The sequence below is a fragment of the Propithecus coquereli genome, unplaced genomic scaffold (assembly GCF_000956105.1).
Source record: "Propithecus coquereli isolate 6110/MARCELLA unplaced genomic scaffold, Pcoq_1.0 Scaffold583, whole genome shotgun sequence".
Lineage (NCBI taxonomy): Eukaryota > Metazoa > Chordata > Mammalia > Primates > Indriidae > Propithecus > Propithecus coquereli.
In genome coordinates, this window is record NW_012151763.1 from 255209 (window position 1) to 277335 (window position 22127).

At 50.2% G+C, this 22127-nt stretch overlaps 1 protein-coding gene across 1 annotated transcript in view; it reads right to left on the reverse strand.

Moving 5' to 3' along the window:
- Nucleotides 1-3044, reverse strand: part of LOC105821613 (TBC1 domain family member 14-like) — a 109924-nt gene extending 106880 nt beyond the window's left edge. The window contains exon 1 of the mRNA XM_012658353.1: nucleotides 2320-3044. Within this exon, the coding sequence (XP_012513807.1) occupies nucleotides 2320-3029 (710 nt within the window). The 5' untranslated portion in view covers nucleotides 3030-3044. The remainder of the gene's footprint in view (nucleotides 1-2319) is intronic.
- Nucleotides 3045-22127: the final 19083 nt, after the last annotated feature.

The following is a 22127-nucleotide window of genomic DNA, read 5'->3' on the forward strand; positions in this document are numbered from 1 at the left end:
AAACATTCACTATAATTCCATTTACTCACCTGTAAGATGTTTACTGGGCTCCAAAGATGTTTGGCACAGAACCCGTTCCCCTCAAGGGGACTCTAAATTGAAACACTTCTCTAACATTTTTAAGACTCTAAGACAAAAAACCCACTAGACTCGGCCCATGATATCCCGTATTTGATTCATTTGTCATTATATTCCACCTGCTGCCCACAGGTACTTAAAAGTGGCTCACAATAATAATGTCACAGCCATCAAAACAAGGGCAAGGAGACAAAAACCAAGGAATGAAACAAAGAAGAGACATTTTTTTCCTGTGGCACAAAGCTGAGAAAGATTTTCAAAAAACAGTAGCTTTGGAAATTGCATAACTTATGGTGTTTTCTTTCAAAAGAGAAGAGGTTCCAACACAGACAGCTCAACTCAGCCATATAACAAAACTGGCACACAGAGCAAGGTGCAACCAGGATAATCACAGGCAACTAACACTTAAAAGTTTACTACATGTCTGGATCTAAATTTCACACGTTAACACACTTCATCCCCATCACTGCTATATGAAGCAGGGCTCATGATCCCCACTCTACAGATGAAGAAGCCAACATGGAAAGCACAGTGAGGAGGATGACAAAACTGACTCAGAGAGGTGAAATAACTTGTTCAATGTCACACAGTGAGGTTGTGGGTACAGGTCTGTTGAATTCCAAAGCCAAGCTCTTTCTACTCTGCTGCTTTCCAGCCAACTCCATTTCAAGCAATGTCTCCCAAATTTACCAAGAATCCCAGGTGATTCTAAAAACCTAGGCCCTCTCCCTGAGAGTTGATTCTGTAGTTCCAGATGGATCCTGAGGATTCACATTTAACAGGCTCCAGGTGGTATTCAAAACCAGAGAACATGAACACACTCATCAGCCACACAAATCTGAACCACCACACTACAACATGGCTGCAGCCTCAGAAGAAATATGGACAGTCTCCCCAAAGTTCCTGGGTTCCTACCGCTGAAGGCAATCACTGAGTTACTGAGTTCTGAGACCGAACTCTACTTGTGGTAGCAGGATACCTGTTAGCACATTAGACAAAAAAGGTGCCCCCACAAAACCACAGGTCATGTTGGAAATCCTTTCACTCAAGACTGGTCTTAGACACCCCCGAGATGATCCCACATTTAGCTGATGAAGCAACCGAGGCAGTGATAAGTGAATGTGCATGTCTACAGTCACAGAAGTCTCAGTGGGCTCTAGCCAGCACATCATACCACCTCAAAGGGACACTCAGCACTGCAAAGAATGCAATACAGGCTTTGCTGGGGTGCACACAGGGCAGCCAGGGTCAACTGCAGAAATACTCCCACTTGCCAAGCCCTGGGCCCAGAGCCCTCCAAAGAGCAGCTGTGGAGCAGATCACAATTCTGCCCAAACTCTCCACAGCCACCATGCCCTTCCTCACAGCACTTCACAGTTTTGGAGTTTACATTTGCTTGTGTGACTAATCATGTGCCCACACCCACTACCCCCAGACTATAAGCCTAAGTCATTACCTAAGATCATTTCTGTTGCCATATTACACTTGTTGAACCAAAGCATGAGAGCACAAAGAAGAGACAGAAGGTGAAGGAGTTGTCCCCACAGGGCATTAGGGGAGATACAGGAACCACAGCAGGCCTGGGCTGGCACCTGGGTGACAGGACCCCACGGGGTGGGGAGGGGTGCATGGCCTTTGCCCAACAGGGTGGGAATGGGTGTGGCTGCAGTAACAGCACATACCTCAATGGCAGGGCCAGGGCTAGAGGCCAGAACATGAACACAAGAACACAGCCATGCAGGAGCACAGGGAACACGACCAGGGCACCTGAAATGCCAGCTCTGGGCTATGCCAATGCGGGCTGAGTTAGAAATGTGAGTTACTAACTACAATCACCCTCATCAGCACCCTCTGCTTGGCCCAAAAAACCTAAGTCATTAGTGTAAAGGGCCCCTCCAAGGCTAAAGCTGACACACTACGGTTGCTGATGTGGCAACACTGGCCACCTGTGGGTCACCCACAGCCACCACAGGTCAGAAGCCAAGAATGACAACAGACTATGCAAGTGAGCCAGGGACGCAGAAGTCACAGCTGGAAGTGAGGAATCCAACAGCAGGATCACCGGCAGACCAGTCCTACACACAGGTCCACAGGATAGTGGGCTCCTGGGAAAAGGCACAATTATCTGTATGACACTGTGCCTGCTTTATGAGACAGAACACACATTTTAGACAAGAAGAACAAGGCAACTGGTCTGAATTCAATAACCTAGCTCTTCTAGAAAGACAAAGATGGCATTACCTTGTAAAGAAGTTACTAAATGGTCCCAATAGTTTCAATTTACTCCCCTCCTCAGTTTCATAAACATAGTCCTGCTGCTGTAGGCCAGTGGTTTCCTTGATGGAACTCAGGGTGACACTGGTAAACTGTGGGTCATCATCATTCTCCAGGGTCACGATGGCACTAGAGCTGCTTGTGACCACGAGGTCCAAGATGTCCTCATTGCTAACAGACAGCGTGGTTGACAACTCTGTGCCAAGACTGGACACACTACAGATGAAGACATCATCGCTGCGGTTCAGGGCTTTGGAGGTGGGGCTGTAGAGCTTTACCGAGTCATAGCCTGTCCTGGGAAACGTAGAAGACTTCCGCACACTCTGCTCCCGCTCAGCGCTGGTGGAAACTGGTGGTGCACAGGATGGCAGTGGGCACGCGCTCTGGAAGGCCCGCTCGGGGATGATCTCCGACTCAGACTGTTTCCTCTTCACATGGACCACGCTGCAGGGGACAGGTTCTGGGTTGCCAATCTCCAGGGTAGGAATGCCTGAGTCCACTGACTGAAGGCTGTGCTGATCTTCTAAAGCACCGAGTTTTAGCCTGGGACCATAATCAGGTGCCGAGAGGAGAACCTGGGTGTGTTGCAGGTTCTGAAGGGAGTTTCCTGGTCGACCATCCAGAATGTCCATCAAGGCTACACCATTTGTAGAGGTGGAAAGGTTTCCATCAGTCATCTTGGTCCAAAAAGAAACTAGAAAAAAACACGAACATGGAAATTAAGAAAGTGGATATAAACCCAAAGATGCCACTCCCTTGACACACAGCTCAAACATTCTGATGCCCCTTTTAAAGGAGAAAGCTTTGAAGAAAGTCCTACATACCCAAGTTTTGATTCAGGACCAGAAGCTAGAGTTTTAACATATACTATCATGATATAAAATAGCAGGAAGATAACTCGAACAAAGGGCACATCCAAGGTAAAAATAATCATCTTCATTATCATCACCCTACCAGTCACTCTTGATCCCCAGGACAGCACTGGGAACACGAGGACTGTATTAGGCAGAAAGGGGAGTTTTATTGGAGTTTTTCTTTTGGGGGAGATTAAATGATAAACAGGATACCTCTGACAAAAGTATGTGTATTCATAACCCATATATAAGTCAAGGTTCTATTTGTTCTGAGACAGCATAAAAATCAACTACCTGGTTGGTTCGAGTGCAGTGGTGTTTACAAATAATTGATCACAACCAGTTACAGATTCCTTTGTTCCTTCTCCACTCCCACTACTTCATTTGACCAGTCTTAAAATAAATAAAGTATCTTCATTAAGACAGAAAACAACAAAATAAATTACATATGCCATTTGCAGTGAGACTACCCCAACCACATCCAAGTTGGCTGTGCCTCTCCACAAATGTTTCAGTCATGCTTATCGTGTCTATGAGGTAGGGCATAGCATCCACTTTACCGGGGAAGAAACTGAGGCTCAGAGAGCTTAGAAATGGATCCAAGATCAAACTGCTATTTAGCAGCAGAGCTGGAAATCTATGGGACCCCAAAGCAGACCACACCTAAGTTAGAGTGGCTTAGTATAGGGCTATAAAAACCCAGGACGGGAGGCTGGCTCAGTGAAGATAAATAATCAACAAAGAAAGAATAAAGACCTATGAGACTTGCATGAGAAGAGGCAAAACTGTTAGTAACACACACACATCTACGGCCACGTCTAAAGTTCTCTGGCCTAAGACAAGTGGGGAAAGAGGGTACAGGGCACACCAGCCTGGAGAACACAGCCCCCAGAAGACTGAGAACCCTGGCATATGTTACCTCTATTTTCCTTTAAAATACCAAAACTAAAAAAATCAGTCAGTGCATTTAAATCTGATGGACAGAATAGAACATAAAGAACAGTACTTTGGACTCAGACATTCCTGGGTTCTAATCCCAGCTCCACTATATTGCCTTGGGAGAATTAAATAAAGTACCACAAGGAAAGCATTTAATAGGCACCTGGCCCCCAGCAGGCATTTTGTTGGTAGCTGCTATCATCAAACAGCAAGTCTTGAAGGTTCTCAAGCCTAGAAGTAACAATAACCACTCAGGTCTGGGTGTCTTCAGCTTTTGCATCAAGCCTTCATGCTCCCCTTCAAGAAGCCTAACCTGCCTCTTTGTCAACACAGCAAAATCAAATTCATTAAAAGCAGAAAAAGGGGAAAGGAGTACTCTCCCTTCCTCCCAAAAATTGAAGGAGCCAGACAGTACAGTACTAGAGCACAAATAGAAATGTGAAGGAATGAATCAAAATGCAGAATACAGAAATAGACTGAACTATATATAAAAACTTGAAATATGACCCAGTGAGTAAGGAAGGATTATTTAATTATGGTGTTGTACTAATTGACTATTAATTTTTCTTAGGAGTTAGAACCACACTGTACTACACCAAAACAAAAATGCAGACAAAATTACAGTTTAATACAAAAGTGAAATTATAAAGGTGCTGCAAAAAAATAAAATGTTTCTCTAACCTACAGAGAGAAAATTCAGTTCACCCTCCGAAAGAATCTGGGCATCACCTGATCACACATGAACATGTTTTAAATGTTTCGTGGCTCACATTGCCCTGGGCTGGAGCCTCTACCCTAGCCACAGGTCCCTCCAAGGCAAAGCCACTGCAGACCATCTCTGTGTCCCTTGCTCTGGGAAAATCCATCAAGTTGCTATGTTATGAAACAATAGAATGCACAAAAGGAAGAGACAGGTAGATTCAAATACATACAAATTCAAAAGTTCTACATTTCTTTAATTGAAAGGAAAATACAGTAGGAAACATCTTTAGCACATAGCTAAGAGCTTATCTTTGACAATGTCAAAAGTAATTAGAATTATCAAAACATCATCAACACTCTTAATAGATGAAACTGGCAAAAAGCCATAAACATAAGAGGAAATCCTCACACCAAACAGAGCTGAGAGCCTCTGAAAGGCCCAGCTGAAATCCTGGCTCTGCCACTTACCAGCTGGGGCAACCTCAAATGAGGTGCTTAACCTTTCTGAGCCTCAACTTCCCTCCTCCCCAGCAATAAAATGGGACAATGCCATAAAACTCACAGGCTGGTCTGGGGATAAAAGAAATGAGATTTGGTGAAAGCACTGGCAAACCGAGCACCTAATACACAGTAGGTACCCAACAAACAAGTGCATTTCCTCTACTTCCTAGCCACATAAAGAGCTACAGTACCTGCAAAAACTGGATTTAAATTGTTACAAAAGAGATGTGGGTTAGCCCACAAGAAATTCTGACACTAGAGTAGACAGAGAACACACAAAAGTCTATCTTTCCTAGGAAAACCAGTGCGTGGGCAAACAGAAGCATCCACTCATGTCTATGGAATTGGAAACCATTTAAGTGAAACTACTGAATTTCATTCATGGCAATCCAAGGACCTCTCTCTGAATTGCTGCCAAGACAAAAGCAAAGGGAAGCAGGAAGCAAGGTCTGGCAGAGCCCAAAGCCATTTGGTTGTGGCCTCTTTTTCTACTGCTCTTCTCTGCCTTGGCAAGGGACAGTAGCCCGAGGGCCTCTCCTAGGGAGACGCTGAGCAACCTTTGAGGTCTCAACTGGTTCCGACTCCAGTTTAAGTTCCTTAAACCTCAGAAACAGAGTGTCAGTCTTCGGGGAAATAAACCTAAAAGGGAAAAAGCACTTCCACTTGCAACACTCTCTAAAACCAAACTCTGCAGGGGCCAAGGCCACCTGTCCTCAAGCCCTTCTACCTGGTGCCACCAGTACCATAAAACCAGAAGCGACACTCCAGGCCACCTGCCTTCTGATGGTGCCCTGTACAGGGGAGGTTGATTAAACAAGGTGTGTGCTTCTGAAACAAGGCTAAAGCATGGTCTCTGGAAGCTGGCCAGGAGGCCAGCTGCAGATGGCCTGCCTCCAAGTCCCACATTTTCTAAAGACACACGGAGCCTAAATTCCCCAAGCCAGCACACAGACCCTCCTAATCTGAATGCCTCCCCAACCCTGTGCTATTATCCTCCCCTCTCTCAACATCCAGCCCTACTGTGTCACCACCTGGGGAGTGCCCTCCCAAGCTAGAAGATCAGGGGCCTCCAGGGCTCCAGCAGTGTGTGGCACAAGGAGATATTCAATTAGTGCGTTCAAAAGCCACCTCCTCTGAAAAGCCTTCCCCAACTCTTCCAGGAAGCTGCCTCCAAGGTTCCTTCCTCCAAGGCTCTTTTTGGCCACACCCCACCAGAAACAACTGCATTTTACAACTAACTGTTCTCACATCTCTCACCCCACTGGATTCTACACTTCAGGCAGGCATAGTTCTAATAGTTTCTGGATACCACTGCCTAGTCAAATGCCTGGTGTGGATTAAGGATTCAAAAATCTACTTGCTAAATTAATTATTACTAACAACTAAGTTCTTAACTGGGTAGGTTTCAGGGACAATCCCATTAACATCTATCTGCTGAGAGCTGAGTTACACTGGAACCTGGTGAGCACTGGCGTTAACAATACAAAAAAGAAAACCCCCCACCACCTCGTTCCCAGCAGCATTTGTGGACAACAGACAAAGCAACTAAGCAATGACCTTCCTATATATCATGTTAGGAACTAGATGAGACAGTGAGGAACACTGTCAACACTTGATGGGTCAAGAAAGTGAAAATTCCTCCCTCTACATTTGTTTTCCAAAGTCCAAATCACTAACATCCAAGTGACACCATCTCCCTGCAGCAGCAACTATCACAGTATGCATCCTCAGATGCTCAGGCAGAGCACATTCGAGGAACGGCCTCAGCATCTAGCCCAGTACTCTGCCGTGGGAGGCACCAAATACAAATTTAATGGTGATCAGTCATCACTTTCTGGACAAGAGAAAAACATGCAAAATGCAAAGTATGCAGAAGAGGAAGATCGTTTTTATTTCATGCAACAAGACTGTCAGAATCTTATTTACCTGTCACAACACTAAGTTCCACAGGAAGCAAAGAGTATAACTGCCCTGAGGGAGCCAAACAACGGTCACTCCACCAGGGACACATCTTTAGTGCAATACAGTCAGAAAGTGGACAGCTGCTCTGCTGGTGATTCTGGATGCGGCCTTGGAGAACAATTCCATCTAGAAGCAACAGTTTGATTTTTCTCCTCCTTAAAAAGCAGTGGAACAGGCCTCAATCAAAGTCTTCATAAACAAACAGTTTATGAAGCCCAAACCAAATGATTTAGTTATGCTCCCACAGGGGGAGAAAAAGTGCACTCATTAGTGGCTTCAGGGAGAAGTCATGCTGCCATCTGTGCAGACACCCTCCAGCTTTCTCTTCCTGTGGATCCCTGTCGGAGCTGCCTCTTCAAAGCCCCAACGGCAAGGGGGCACTGCTGCTCTCTCTGATCCTGGAAGGCTGGTACACTCACCTTTACTGCCAACCCTGCCATCACTCCAGCTCTTTCACTGATTTCCAGATTCTTACTAAAGGTCAAGCATGCACAGCTCATTTCTAATCAGCATGGCCTGAGGGCATATATGTCACAGAGCCAAAGTGTCAGGAGGACAAGACCAGGCCTGTAACGTGTGACACAACACCAGAGCGTCTTCATACAACTGCAATTTAATGAGTACCAGGCACTGTTCTAAACTCTAATACACCATTCTGTGTTATAGCCCCTCAACAACCCTATGAGCTGGGTATTATTGCCCAGAGGAGGAAATTGAGGCTTGTGGCTTGCCCAAGGTCTCTACTGTTATGTGAAAGAGTTGGGCTCAAACCCAATCTGTGACTCTAAGGCCATTTAGTAAGCTTTGCTGCTTACAAAGGCCTATCGCAGACATCAGGCACCCCCTCTAATTCTCCCCTGTGAAACAGCAGACTGTATTCTACCATTTTACAGATGAGAATAACAAAACTGGGCTGAGCAGGATGCAGCAACCTGCCCAAGGCCTCACGGGTAGGGCCCACCTGAGTCTTCTGTCTCCAACACCCAAGTCACTCTTCACAAAGCCTCTCAAGGGTCCTCCATGTTTCCTAGTGAGAATTCTGGTGACATTCACAGCCTCCCCACTAGGTTGCTCCACTAGGCCTTCACCTCAGCCCTGGAGGATAGGACTATTCAAGAGAAACAGCCCATTCGAGCCTCCAAAATGAGGCTCTAAGACCAAGGAGAATCCACTGATTTGTGTGGATCGCCCATGTGAATTCGCCTGCTTTGTAGAGGGCTCCACAAGCACCAAACACCGTGAGTCTCTATTTTTTTTAAATGTCCTTCAGCTTCACTTTTCTCTTTTTTAATTCAAGACCTGGCTTAGGCAGAAAGGACCAGGACATTCCTGAATCTTAGTGCCTTGACATTAACAAGGTGCCTCTGCTCACCAAGTGTGCCTGACATGTTGGGCACTGTGCTTAATGTTTATGTCCACTATGTGACCTCCACAACCACCTGAAGAGCTTAGCATATTATTACCATTTCACAGACAATAAGACTGAGGCATAAAGGGTTCTATATAATAAAGTAGCTATGCTGGGCTAACCTGAGTCTGACTCTAAAGTGCTTACTCTTCCCACTGCTATACACGCTGCCTAAAATAATGGATTCATCTGCATTACATAGAAGGAAAAGTTAATTATAAAAGTAGTTTGGTTTTTCAATGGGTTATTCTTTAGGATAAAAATAATCCTAAAAAATTTTTCCAGAAGCTCATATATTCCTCCGGAAGGTTAATGGCAACTTCCAGGCACCTGAAACTTAACACAATGCTTTTCAAATAAGTTTCAGCCCATGAATATTTCAGTAAACCAGGGGTAAATTGGTTACTATTGAGGGTCCCCAAAAGCTCCTTCACAACCCTAACGAAAAGACATTTAACTTAAGAGTAGCCACTGGTGATTATGTTTAAAAGGCACAGGTGGGACATTTTAAATTAAGGACTTCCAATGCAAAATGTTTCAGTTACACTCAGTAATTTACCAAAACTAATTTTCACAAGTACCTGTGAAGTGAGTAAAAAGCAACTGATAGGTTAGGAAGATATTCGGACCACTTAAGGCCAATATAATTTATAATCTTAATTATTAATAAGAGAAATCAGGCTGAACATGGTGGCTTATGCTTGTAATCCCAGAAATTTGGGAAGCCAAGGAAGGAGGATCGCTTGAGGACAAGAGTTTGAGATCAGCCTGGGCAACACAGCAAGACCCTGTCTCTACAAAAAATTTAAAAATTAGCCAGATATAGTAGTGCGTACCTGTAGTCCCAGCTACTCAGGAGGCTGAGGCAGGAGGATTGCTTGAGCCCAAGAGTTTGAGGTTATGGTGAGCTGTGATCACACCACTGCGCTCCAGCCTGGGCAACAAAGTGAAACCCTGTCTCTGAAAAAAAAAAAAAAAGACAGAAAGAAAAATCAATTACTGAGTATTTACCACGTGCCAAACATGCTAGGTGCCATCACATGCTTTAATCATCACAAGCCTGCCAAGGGCACTAAAGAAACCATGAGATTCAGAGACAGTAAGTTACTTACCTAAGGTCACGCAGGAACAGAAACTGGATTCAAAGCTCATACATGGCCTGCTGTAGTAGTTAAGAATACAGGCCCTAAACTTTGTGATAATCCATAAGCTGAACACTTAACAATTTCTACACTTTTGTGTACATATGTTAGACCAGTCCCCAACCCAGTGGTGAAAATATAATGCAGGTTCCAGAAGTAGACTGCCAGGGTTCAAATTCTAGCTCCTCCACTTACCAGCTATGTGACCCTGGACTAGTTTCTTAAGTTCTCCGTGTCTCGGTTTTCTTGTATTAGTAAAATGAGAATAACAACAGATCCTATCTCATTAGGCAGTTGACAAGATTAAGGGAAGAAATCCACATAAAGCCTTTAAAATCATGCTTGGCTGAATTAAGCCTTAGAAGATGTTGGCTGGTGTTATTCTTTCCTGGGCACCAGATAGGGCCACCCAACTCAGCCCCACTATTTTAGCAGCCCATTTGCATATGCAAGCCCAAACACAGCTAGTCTGTGCCTACAAGGCCATACTGTACAGCTTCTTCCTGTCACTAACATCTCTCCTCACACCTGCTATGTGGCATTGGGCCTCAGCCTCCCTATCTGTAAAATAAAGCAATTAGCTGATACACACCCCTGAGGGCCTTCCAGCTAGACAATGAAGAATTCTAAACAACCCTGGCCCAAGAAACTTTCTTTATATTTAGTCCTAAAACAAATGTTAACAGACAACACATACTCATTTTCCTAAAATCCTCTCATATTCTCTATGTCTATACTGTGTCTATACTGAGGGCTGGGCACAATGGCTAACACCTGTAACCCTAGCGCTCTGAGAGGCTGAAGCTGGAGGATCGCTTGAGGTCAGGAGTTTGAGACCAGCCTGAACAAGAGCGAGACCCCATCTCTACTGAAAAAACAGAAAACTTAGACAGGCATGGCAGTGTATGCCTGCAGTCCCAGCTAGTGGAGGCTGAGGGAGAAGGATCACTTGAGCCCAGGAGTTTGAGGTTGCAGTGAGCTATGATGATGCTACTGCACTCTAGCCCAGGCAACAGCGTGAGACCCTGTTTCAAAATCTCCAAAGTCTCAAAGACTCCTCAAGCACGCATGACATGTTGGGCAGGCATCCCTTGTGCTGAGGCTGGGGACATTGAGGTCAGAAGCTCTGACCAAGGGGAGAGACAGACTCAAATAAGCTGCTCTGATTAGCCTTGTCCTCACTTTTACAGAAACCTTCTACAGAGTGCCAGCAAAGGAATCAACCCAGGGAAAGTGGGAGGGAAGCAAAGTGGAGGCATGAAAGATAGGAATTCACCCCACTGGATGGCGGAGTAGGGCAGAAGGAGGGTACCCAATGCAGAGGAACTGTAGGGGCAAAAGGGACACCAATAGAAGCCAGGTGAGGCAGCACCAAAGCTGAATGTGAGAGGGGTAGACTGGGAGCAGACTGTGAAAACTCAGTTGTACAAACAGGAATCAAGCCCAGCTCAGTGCAAAGTGCTGAGTGGGAACAGCCAGGGCCTGCTGGGACTGCGGAGGACATCAAGTGAGGAGAGCCTGGCCCAGTGACCTGCCTCAGTCTGAATCCCATCTCTGACTCTCTCCATCTGGGTGGCTCCAAACCAGTTACTTTATCTCCCTTCACTTCATCTCCCTTAATGTTTGTCAAAAGGTATATTCACCCAATAACCCTCAGCACCAAGTGCAAGTCAGGTTCTCATTAGGGCTGGGGATCTCATTAGGATTGTGGAGCCCACAATCTCAAGGGTTCAAACACATATAACAACTAAGACAGCAGCAGTAAGACAGCTTGTGGGCAGGCACAGGGGAGGGCACTCAGGTGGGAGAGGAGATAAGAGGTCTCCCAGAAGCCACACTCAAACTTGAAATATGGGTTGGTACTGGCCAGATAAACTGGGCAACAGGAAGTGTTCCAAGAGTGCAACTACCAGTGCTCGGCAGGCAACCCCATCCTCTACAAAAGTCAGGCAAAACCACCACTAGGTGCTAACATCCTGCAGATGGCAGGGTGGGGGAGGCGAAAGGAGGGCAAGAGTGAGCGCTCAGGCCCCAAGACACCACCGCCACTACCCTCCTCAGGTAACCTCAGTAGGTAACATAATCAAGCTGATGCCCAGGAGCCTCCAGTAGTGGCAAATTGCACGTGGTGCGTATAGAATCCTCCAAAGCAAAGCTTCCAGTTCCACGTTGGAGAAAACGGTGTCCTGTGCAACTTTATGACAGAAATGTTTCCCTATCCTGGTCAGGGGCGGTCACTAAAATGCGTACTGCCCCAGCCTCACAGATCTAGAGTCCGCAGGGCCAGTCCTGCAGCCTCCCGACCAGCCATCCTCGTCACAGCCACGACCCCACAGCTTTGAGACACACTCCTGCGGGAGAGGGGACCCAGGAGTCCCACGACTCCTTCCTCAAGGCAGCCCCCTACCCCACCGAGGGTCGCCTGTGGAACGCACCGGGCTCAGCTCCAGCCTCCTGGCCCAGCCAGTGCAGAGGGTCCCTGGGCCAGGGTCTCTGCAGCCAGGGGTGGGGTGCTTCGAGGCAGGGAGGTCCCTGGCCCGGGAATAGGGGGTCCGAGGAGGACAGGGGTAGAAGAGCCCGAGGTGGAGGGGGGGGTCCCCCGGGGTTTGGGGCTCTGAGGAGAGGGTCAGCAACCCAGGAACTGAGGGTCCGAGACGGAAGGGGCATCCCGAGGGGGGACTCTGAGGCGGGGCTCCGCGGCCCGGGAACTAGGGGTCCGCGGAGGACGAGGGTGGAGGGGTCCGAGATGGAGGAGGGACCCGGGGGCCGGAGGCTCTGAGGAGGAAGGGGTCCTCTCCGGCCGGGAGCCCCGCGCGCGCCGGGCGCCCCGCGCGCGCCGGGCGCATAGCAGCCTGCAGTCTGAGGGGGAAAACTTTTCGTCAAGTTCCGGAAAAGGAGCGTGTCCCAGCGCGCATCTCCCCGAGACGCTACCGAGCACCGAGTGCCGCCCCCCCGCCCCGGAGGCCCCGAGATGGCTCCCCAGGCGCCACCCACGCGCTGCCCCCGCGCGGAGAAAGCCGCGACCGCGCAGCGAAGGACGCCAGGCAGGACGCGCTCCCCGCGGCCCGCTGCCCTCGGTCGCCTCCCGGCGCTGGCCAGCGATGCAGCAGGTGGCAGTGGCCCCCGCGCCCCTTGCCTCCCTCGCAGCTCCGGCCCGGTCCCCCTCAGGAGGCCCTCAGTACCGGAGATAGCGCGGCTCCGACGCCATGCCCGGGACCCGGGGGCCCGCAGCCCAGGCCCCGCGGGACCGGCAACTTGCGCGGCTAGGGCGCCAGGCGCGCGGCAGGCAGCGGGTCAAACCGGTAGGTGCGCGCGAGCCGCCCGCGACGAACAGCGGCGCTCGCCCTCGCCTGGCCACGCCCCCACACGCCTCGCCACGCCCCCTGCGGCCGCGTCAGCTCTTCCGCTTGGGCCGCCACCGCCCCCCGCCGCGCCTGCAGCTCGACGCTCGCCTGCCTGCTCCTCCTCCGGCCCGCCCACCGCGGGCTCCCGGAGGGGCGTCGCGGGCCCTTTTCTCTCCCGAGGGCTAACTACACCTGCGAGGAGAGCCCTTGAGGGGGCCTTTGTGCTCATAGAGCTCCCGCGGACACCCGACAGGGGCTCCCTTACCTGGTCGGCTCCACCCGCGGCCATCTTGGAAGTGGGAAGCGGCCGGGAGGGGGAAGGGACACGAGCGGGCAGGGACCAGGCCTGGGGAGCCAAGCGGCGGAGCGCATCGATCGGGCGCCCCTGCCCAGCAGGTGTGCGGAAGGGATGACCCCGGCCCCACCTGACCGGAGGAAGGAGGTCTGCTTGAGACCTGAGCTTAGGCCCGGATAGATGGCCTCGGGAACGGCGCTGTGGCGTCCCCGGCCTGGCCTTAGTCTTCTAATCTGTAAAATGGGCTTTTCTGATTTCTCTCGTTTATGGTGCTTTTACGCAGTGCCTAGCGCTGTATTACCCAAACTGGCCTGCACTTCAGTATCATTGGAGGAAGCTTTTAAAATTCCAAAGCCCAAGCAGCGCCCCAGGCCAATTAAATCACAGTCTTTAGAGGTGAAATATAGTTTGGTATCGTCAGTTTGTTTGGGAAGCTGTGTAATATGCAGAAGTTTGGGAACCACTAACCCAGCGTTAGTGTGTGTATTTCACTTCAACGTTGCAAAAACTCCAGAGACAAGGGTCTGTGATCAAAGCCGTTTTAAACAGCGGGAAATGGACTCAGTGATGAAGCCCTCTGCCCATGATCCGGGGGTGGGTCGGTAGCTGAGAAGGGCGGAAGCCGGAGGCCCTGCCCCAGACCTCCTTCCATACCTATTCCTGGAGATGATGCAAGGCCCTGAATAGTGCGTAAGAAACTCTTGTTAACGGGTAACTGATCCTCATCCCCCTTCTAGAGTAGACTCCATCAGCCAAACCAGGCTTATCTTACTGCTGTTTTCCCTGGGCCTGGCAGATAGTAGGTCCTTGACCGTTGGACTATCATTACATTCTGGGCACTTATAGCAGAGGAAAGACTCCGGTAGCTGGGAGCCAGAAGGCCTGGATTTACACTAGGCTTTGGATCCTACTAACTAGAAGTCCTGAGGGTTGTCAAAGGCAGAGGAATTACCAAAGAGGAAACCCAGGACAGACTGACTACAGCAGAATCTAAAGGAGGTCTTGAACTAGCAGAGTGGTCAGGGACAGAAAGGGTAACCTCCCCATCACAGAAAGCATCTGGAAGCTGCAATAGAAGATTCATCTGGGCTTCAGTCATGAGGGATGGGCCAAAGAACCCCTAACTTGTGTCTTCTCCCCAGCTCATAGCTCTAAAAACTCTTAGCACCACCTATTAGCTATGACGGCAGAACGGTGAGAATTTTAAAAAGGCAATCTCTTGAAAGAAAATGTTAACATCCACAGTGTTTAGTGCATAATAGAAACTTTATATATGCTTACATTTCTGGTGGTTTTAAGTGAAGATCATGCCAGGTCTTCAAACCCCTTGGTGCCCTCCCCAGCTTGCTTTGTAGCACTAACAGGAAAGCACAGACTTGCTTCAGTCCTGACTTAATTAGCAATTTAATACATTGGATTAACAGATGTGCTTGTGGCTCCCCAAATCCCTTCCAGTCCTAATTCTAAGTCTTAGGGCTTTAAAACCCCACAATGACAAGGAACCATTGTTCTGTATCCAGAACCAAAGTTTGCGATCCCACCAATTTGCACTTGGTATCCTCTGCCTGCCTTTTCCTCACCCTTGCTACCCTGCTGCCCCAGAGCCTGTCCCTGGAAGCTAGTTGTCACCTACACCCTCAGTGTGATCTGACCCATGTCTTACCTTTTGTCTTCAGCACCCAGAAATGTTCTAGGTAAATCCTCATTGCAACTTGAGTCTAACAAAATTAAAAACAGGGAACAGCATTTAGCTGTGTGGCTGTGTGCAATCACTTTATCTCTCAGAACCTCAGCTCCTCCCTCACCCCCATCTCTGATGCTGGCTACCTGCTGGTCCTTCAGGTGGAGCCCCAGCACAGCCACCAAGCTGAAGCCATCCCGCTTGCAGACTCTACCCGGGACTCCCAGAAGGATTCTTACCCCCAGTAAAGCTGTCAATGGGTGTGGACAAGATCCAGGCCCCTTAGCTCCCTCTCTGCAGTTTCAGGCACAGGACCAGCACGTCGTAGCCCTTGGGCTGGCTGACTCCTTAGTTATCCAGGAAGCCCTCCCCAACATTCCCCATCTCTACAAGGCACATAGCACCTTCACCTCCTTAGTTGCCGTGAGGATTAAACAAGTCAAAATTACAAGTGACATAAATGTAAAAATAAGCTTTGTCTGGCTTTGTGAGTTTCTAGCATGTTTGGAGAGCTCTTGACACACCCCTCCCAGCAATATAATGTAGAGAAAGTATGTCGGTCAACCTGCCAAGGCAAGGAAAGACCCTGGGGCTCCTCAGGGACCCCACTGAGGGACCTTTTCCAGGCTGACCTCTGAGCCTCCCGAAGCTTGCTGAGCAGCACGGGTCAGCCTAGCTCAGGAGGAGTGGGAATGCCTTTCCCAGGATGTGCAGTATCCATGGAAACCGTCCCTGAGCACTTGCTCTGTGCTAGCCTGTGCTGGGCACAGGGGACACCAGAGCAACCGACAGCCCACAACTCCTGCCCTCTCAGGGCTCGCAGGACAGACAGATGTGGCATCTCAAAAATCCAGCCACGTCCCCAGAAAATGGTTATCTGACCAGATGTAGATAGACCCCAGGAGGGTCATCGCCAGAGTGTCAGAGGTGGCAGGACCCTTACAGAGCATCAAGCCCACCCTCAGACTATTCAGAGGGAAAACTGAGCCCCAGAGAGAGGGTCAGGGAAGACCAAGGTCAGGTGGGGTAAGAGGTGGGCACACAACGCAGGCCAGAGGCCTCCTGCCCTGCCAGCCCCTTGCATCTTTTCTCAGGAGATAATGAGGATCCAGCTAGTCTCCCAAGCACATGTCTTGCCCCCAGCTCTTCCCCAGCCGCTGGGTGTGAGCTCCAAAAATATTTGTTGAATGGATAAATGAATCTTGTTCATACCTATATCTGTACCTGGAGGCATTCCCCAGTGCCCTGGCTGCGCTGGCTCTTTCACCTCTGTTAATGCCCACAATCTGCCAGGCTGGAGCATTAACTCACATTGCACAGGTGAGAAAACAGGTGCTGGGCAGGCAGCCACTCCGTCCAGGTCCCACAGATCTGCCCCCACTGGCCGGAAGCTCTTGCCATGGCTCCATCCTCCCTCACACCCCCTTGCCCAGGCTCCTGTTTGGAGCCACAGCATGAATAAAAGTAACAGCAGCTGTCACGCCACACTAGAAGCTCAACTTGGCCATGGGCCCATCCCTATGTGGCAGAGGCAGATCTTGAAGCATTAACTTATTTCAAAGAGCTCTCCTTTGGCCCAAGGGCTCTCAGAAATCCCTGGGAAAGCTGGTCCCTTCTGCCTACGTACCTTGGAGTGTTACCTCCTTCACCATGGAGATGGGACTTCTCATTTTTAGGACACAATGCCTAGAATTTGGGATTCTCTTGTTGGTTCTTGCAATTAAGCAGTATGGGGAGGGGAAGAACAAAGGCAGAAATAGCCCAGACAGCTGGAGGTCAGCCTTCCAGCAACCTCAAGCACACAGAAGACACAGACACAGAGATAGAAAAGTATCAGACAACCATAGCCAAAGGAGCTGCCACGGACCTCTGTGCTTTGCCCCAAGAAGCAGCACTCAGACCCTCACAGGAGAGCCCAACAGCTAGTATTTTACTTATAGTTTTAACAAGTGCAGTTACCCATCATATTTCCTAGCCCGCAGGAGATTCAGAACAGCGAATTCAGGGAGACAGAACTAGAAGCAGCACATTCATGAAAAAAAGAAGGCATGGCTCCAGCAAGGGAGGACTCAAAAGAAAATTATAACACACAGAATCCCTTTGGTCCAATGACATACCTGAAGGAAGCTATCCTTATAAAATTATCCCAAAATTCAGGCAGAATGTCGTAAAAAGATGTTCACGACAGTGTTATTTACAATAGTAAAACACAAGACGTAATGTAGATATCCAGCAATGAAGGAAGGTCAAAAATATTTAAAGAATGTATGGCACAGAGGAAATGATTAAGTTAAAAGAGTGATTCCAAGTACAATCACAGCATATAACACACATACCATGCACAGGAATCAACGAAGACAGGAAGAAACACTAAAACGAGTATCCCACCACAGGCAATTGATTACCTTTTGCTTATATATATTTCATAGCTTTCAGATTTCCCTCCAATAGAAATATACTATAACACAAATGTGCTAATATACTCACTGATGGGTAACCCACAGACTTAGAGAAGTACAGTCACTTGGCGCCATCAGATGAGAGCTCTCAGCCCTTCTCACCAAAGCCTCAAGGTAAGCAAGAGGAGCACTGTTCCTGCTTTATGATTAATATATTTTTAGAGACAGGGTTTTGCTATGTTGCTCACTCTGGTCTCGAACTCCTAGCCTCAAGCAATCCTCCCACCTTGACCGCTCAAAGTGCGGACATTACAGGCATGAGCCACTGTGCCAGCCCCTATTCCCATTTTATGAATGGGAAAACTTCGAGCTCCCAAGAGGGTAAGCGATCACCTGGAGGCCAAACCACACTTGCTGTTATTGGGAGTAAGGACAATAGAGCTGCTGGTCTGTGTGACCCACCCTCTCTACACAGCACCTCTAACCATCCTAGAGACCCTTGTGGTGCCCCATTTTACTGGGAACACTTGAATCCAAGTGGATCTGGCTCAAAACCTAAAGTCTGGTACAGAAGTAAGAAGATCAAGGTGAAAAAAAAAAAAAACCTAAGATCATTCATTCCCAGAGCATTCCAAGTAATTGATTGGAAGAAATAAGTCATAATGAAATAAATGGGTCCTCCAAAGACTGGAGCCCATGGCCTGGGGCAGGGGAGGAGACTCAGACCCGGGGGCTCCCCTGTGGCCTGGGACTCACGGATTCTTAAAGGGGTGCCAGAGCTGGGGGCCATAGGTTCTAGGTACTAAGAACACACAGAAAGCCCTTGGGAGCAAGGCTCCATGCCATAGCACGCCAAAGTGCAATTTTCCAAATAGCCTTATTTTTAAAGGCATTACCCAGTCACCTACTGCTGCCACCATCACAAAGCAAAGCCCCATTTAGAGGCCTGCAGGAATCAGGCCTCACGAGGAGGCACATGGCAGGGGAAGAGGGAAGAGGTGGGCAGGGGTATGTGGGCCCAGCCTCCCCACACTCCCTGACCCACTGCAGGCAACCCCAGGCCCACAGAACCACCTGGGCTCCCCAGAAGTTCCTGGAACTCTCTGGCATCCCTGCCTTTGCACTGGCTCTGGCCTCAACCAGGACACCTGGACCTCCCTTCCCCCTTTAATTCCTACTCCCCTTCAATGTTCGGCTCAAAACATTACCCAGGTGTTCCAACCCTCAGAAAGTCACCCTAGGCCTGGCTTGGTGGCTCAGGCCTATAATCCCAGCACTTTGAAAGGCCAAGTGGGAGGATCGCTTGAGGCCAGGAGTTCAAGACCAGCCTGGGCAACAGAGAACACAGCAAGACTCTGTCTCTAAAAAAAATTAAACATTAAGTTAAAAAATGAAAAATAAAATCACCACACACCACTACCCCTCCACCCACCCCCAGGCTGCTCCTGGACTCCAGCAACCTCCAGCCCGTCCTGGACACCTCAGTGCCTTCATGTTCCGGGACCTGGCAACTCAGCCAGGGCCCACACAGGAGGGTGTGAAAACAAAATCACAGCCCCAGACACCTGTGAAGAGTGGCCGCACAGATCATTTATTAAGGAAATTTCTTGCTAACCTCCCATAAGCAAGGACATGCAAGTGGTAACTATGTCTAGCACCTAAAACTAAAGCCTTATCCCATTCCAGCTATTACAAGTTTATCTTACAGGTGACAGAACTGGAGACAGAACAGAATCAGACATTATTCCACGCACCCAGTGACATCTACATAACTGATGCTTCTTCACTCCCTTATTTTATGTAAAATATAGATTTCTTGGGCCTCACAAGAATGTAGCCACGGCCAGGTCAGTGCGGTGGCTCACACCTATAATCCTAGCACTCTGGGAGGCCAAGGCAGGAGGATCACTTGAGCTCAGGAGTTTAAGACCAACCTGAGCAAGAGCAAGACCCCGTCTCTAATAAAAATAGAAAAATTAGCAGGCTGTTGTGGAGCGTACCTATAGTCCCGACTACTCGGGAAGCTGAGGCAGGAGGATGGCTTGAGCCCAGGAGTTGGAGGCGGCAGTGAGCTACGAAGATACCACTACACTCTACATGGGCAAGAGAGTGAGACTCTGTCTCACCAAGAAAAAAACAAACAAGGCAACTGAACACACCTCCTTACAGCCTCCCACCCCTTAAAAAGAAAAAAAAAGAATGTAGCCACTATGGCATCAGCCGCCTCCCTCCTGCTTTCTTCCTTCTCTCTGCAGAAGGTTCCAACCTCCCCTTGGGAAAACAGCCCAGCTTGTCTGCGGTTCGTGTTTTTCCCGGGTGCGTCCTCAAAATCTTGGCTTAATAAACCTCCATTGATTGAGATTTTTGCCTCAGTCATTTATTTGGGACAACAGGGGAATAACAGCAAAGCCTTACTGAGCCCTGCACGGTGTATGCGCCAACTCCCTTCATCCTCACGCCCGCCCGAGTCGCAGGGAGGAAACTGAGGCTTAGGCAGGGGACCCTTCTTGCCCAAGACTCCAGAACTGCTAAGTGCACAGACAGGATTCGATCCCAGGTCCTCTCTGGATTCAAGTCTTGCCCGTCCTTCCTCCCTGCTGCACCTAAATGTCCCCGACCTCCACGAAAGCACCCCTGGGTTCCTTCCTGCCTCCCTCTGCAGAGCTGCTGCCTCTCCCGTTTAGGAAGGGCAGGCCTCAGCTTCCCACCCCAGGCTCCGCCCTGAGGGCCCTCACCAGAGCGGGCTGCTGAGTCCCTGCTCACCACCAGCACCTGTCAGGAGTTCCTCCCTCTACTCGCCCACTCCACCCATAGGTGTTTTGAGCATCCCCTTGTGCCAGAAGCTATCTGCAGAGCAGTTGGAGCATAGAGGCTCTTGTTCTTCTTTTAATGGGGGTGGGGTGGGGCGTGGTGGCAATGGGGAGCAGTTTCCAGAGGCCAGCCTGGAAAAGTGAGGGTGAGTCGGCCAGAGGAGAAAGGCAGAGCCTGACCAGTCTCCCAGGAGGAGGGACCTGGCTCTTGTCTGGCTGGCTGGGGCGACACAGCAGACAGAGGTGACGAATCTACTCCCAAAATGCTGCTGCCTCATTCCCACCCACCTGACCACCACCTACATGTTATGTCAGGCCATCAGCGTCCATCTTTGCCGCACACCTCCTGAATCTGGCCCCAGTCTGACCTTGCAACCTACCACTCACTCCCCAACCCAGCCTTCACCTGCCCTTGCCCCTTACCTGGACCTGCAGCCACCACAACCCCGGCCTTCTCTGCCACACACCTGCCCTCCCTGACTGCCCATGCCTGGCTGAGCCCTCAGTCCTCCCGAGGGAGCCTCCAAAGCCCCTCGCACATCCCCTGTGTCCCTCTGCACCTGGGGGTGGGTGTCTCAGCTCCACGCATCCTGGCCGGGCAGGTGCTCCAAGGTAAATGCCTGCTGGATGACTGAGTTCTCCTCCCACACGGCCACGGCAGTGGCGCTGACTTTAAACTCCAGAACAGGCCGGGAGCTTTGCGGAGAACCACGCCGCGAAGGTGCGGTCTGGAGGCGCAGGTGGAGCCAGGCCTGGCTCTTTGGCATCTGCTTTTCTCCCACAGTATCCCTTCCCGGGCCCCTCGGACATTAGCCTCCCTGGTCCTGGTCGCTGGTTTCTGGAATTGTGTGTCCATCTGCCCCCCCATTAGACCGAGAGCCCAGCCCTGCTGCAGTCAGCGCTCAGGACAGCTGGAGGCTGGCTGGCCCAAGGTGGAGGTTTCACCTCTACACGTCCCCAAGCCCAGTGGGCCCAACCCTCCTGGGAGATCAAGCTTCACCCAGCAGCCATGAGCCACGCCCCCCCGCAAGGTGGGGAGCGCAGGAAAGATAAGCCTGGGGGTGCTAAACAGAGCTGGGCTGGGGTCCAGGGAAGGGAAAGAAAAGCTGCTCGCCTGTGTTCCCTCAGGACCCCCAGGCCCCTTCCCTAGAGGCCCAGGGGAGGGCAGGCCCCTTGCACCCAGGACCAGCCCAGCCTCCGCCTCCCACCTCCCCTGCGCGGAGCTCAGGCCTCTCAGTCCCCCACCCCGCCCTTCAGCCTGGAATAGGCTGAGCTGCCACCAGCTGCTGCCGCCTTGCTGCACCCGCACAGCCGCCCTCCCTGACTGCCCACGCCTGGCAGAGCCGTGAAGAGCGTTCTACACAAACCAGCCTTCACCACCTCCCACCCCTTCTCACAGCCAGGCCTGCTCCCTCCGCTCCCCCTGTGCGGCAGGGGCTGGAGGCACCTGCCTGCGGTTGGCTATTCTTGACTGTGGCCCTCTTTGAGTCTTGGTTTCCTCGTCTACAAAATGGGTCTGGCCCTCGCCACCTCCCTGGGTTCCTAGGGCGAGCTGGGAGATGTGGTCTCTGGGGAGAAGAGGGTTGAACTCAGGTGGTGGCAAGTGGGGGTATTTGTGTAGGTAGGAGGACTTGTGGCCACCAGAGGAGATCAGGTGGATTCGGGGTTGGGGGGCACTGACTCGGGTCCCCATTCTGGCAGCGTGGCCTGTGCTGTCCCTCCCAAAGGGGACACAGAG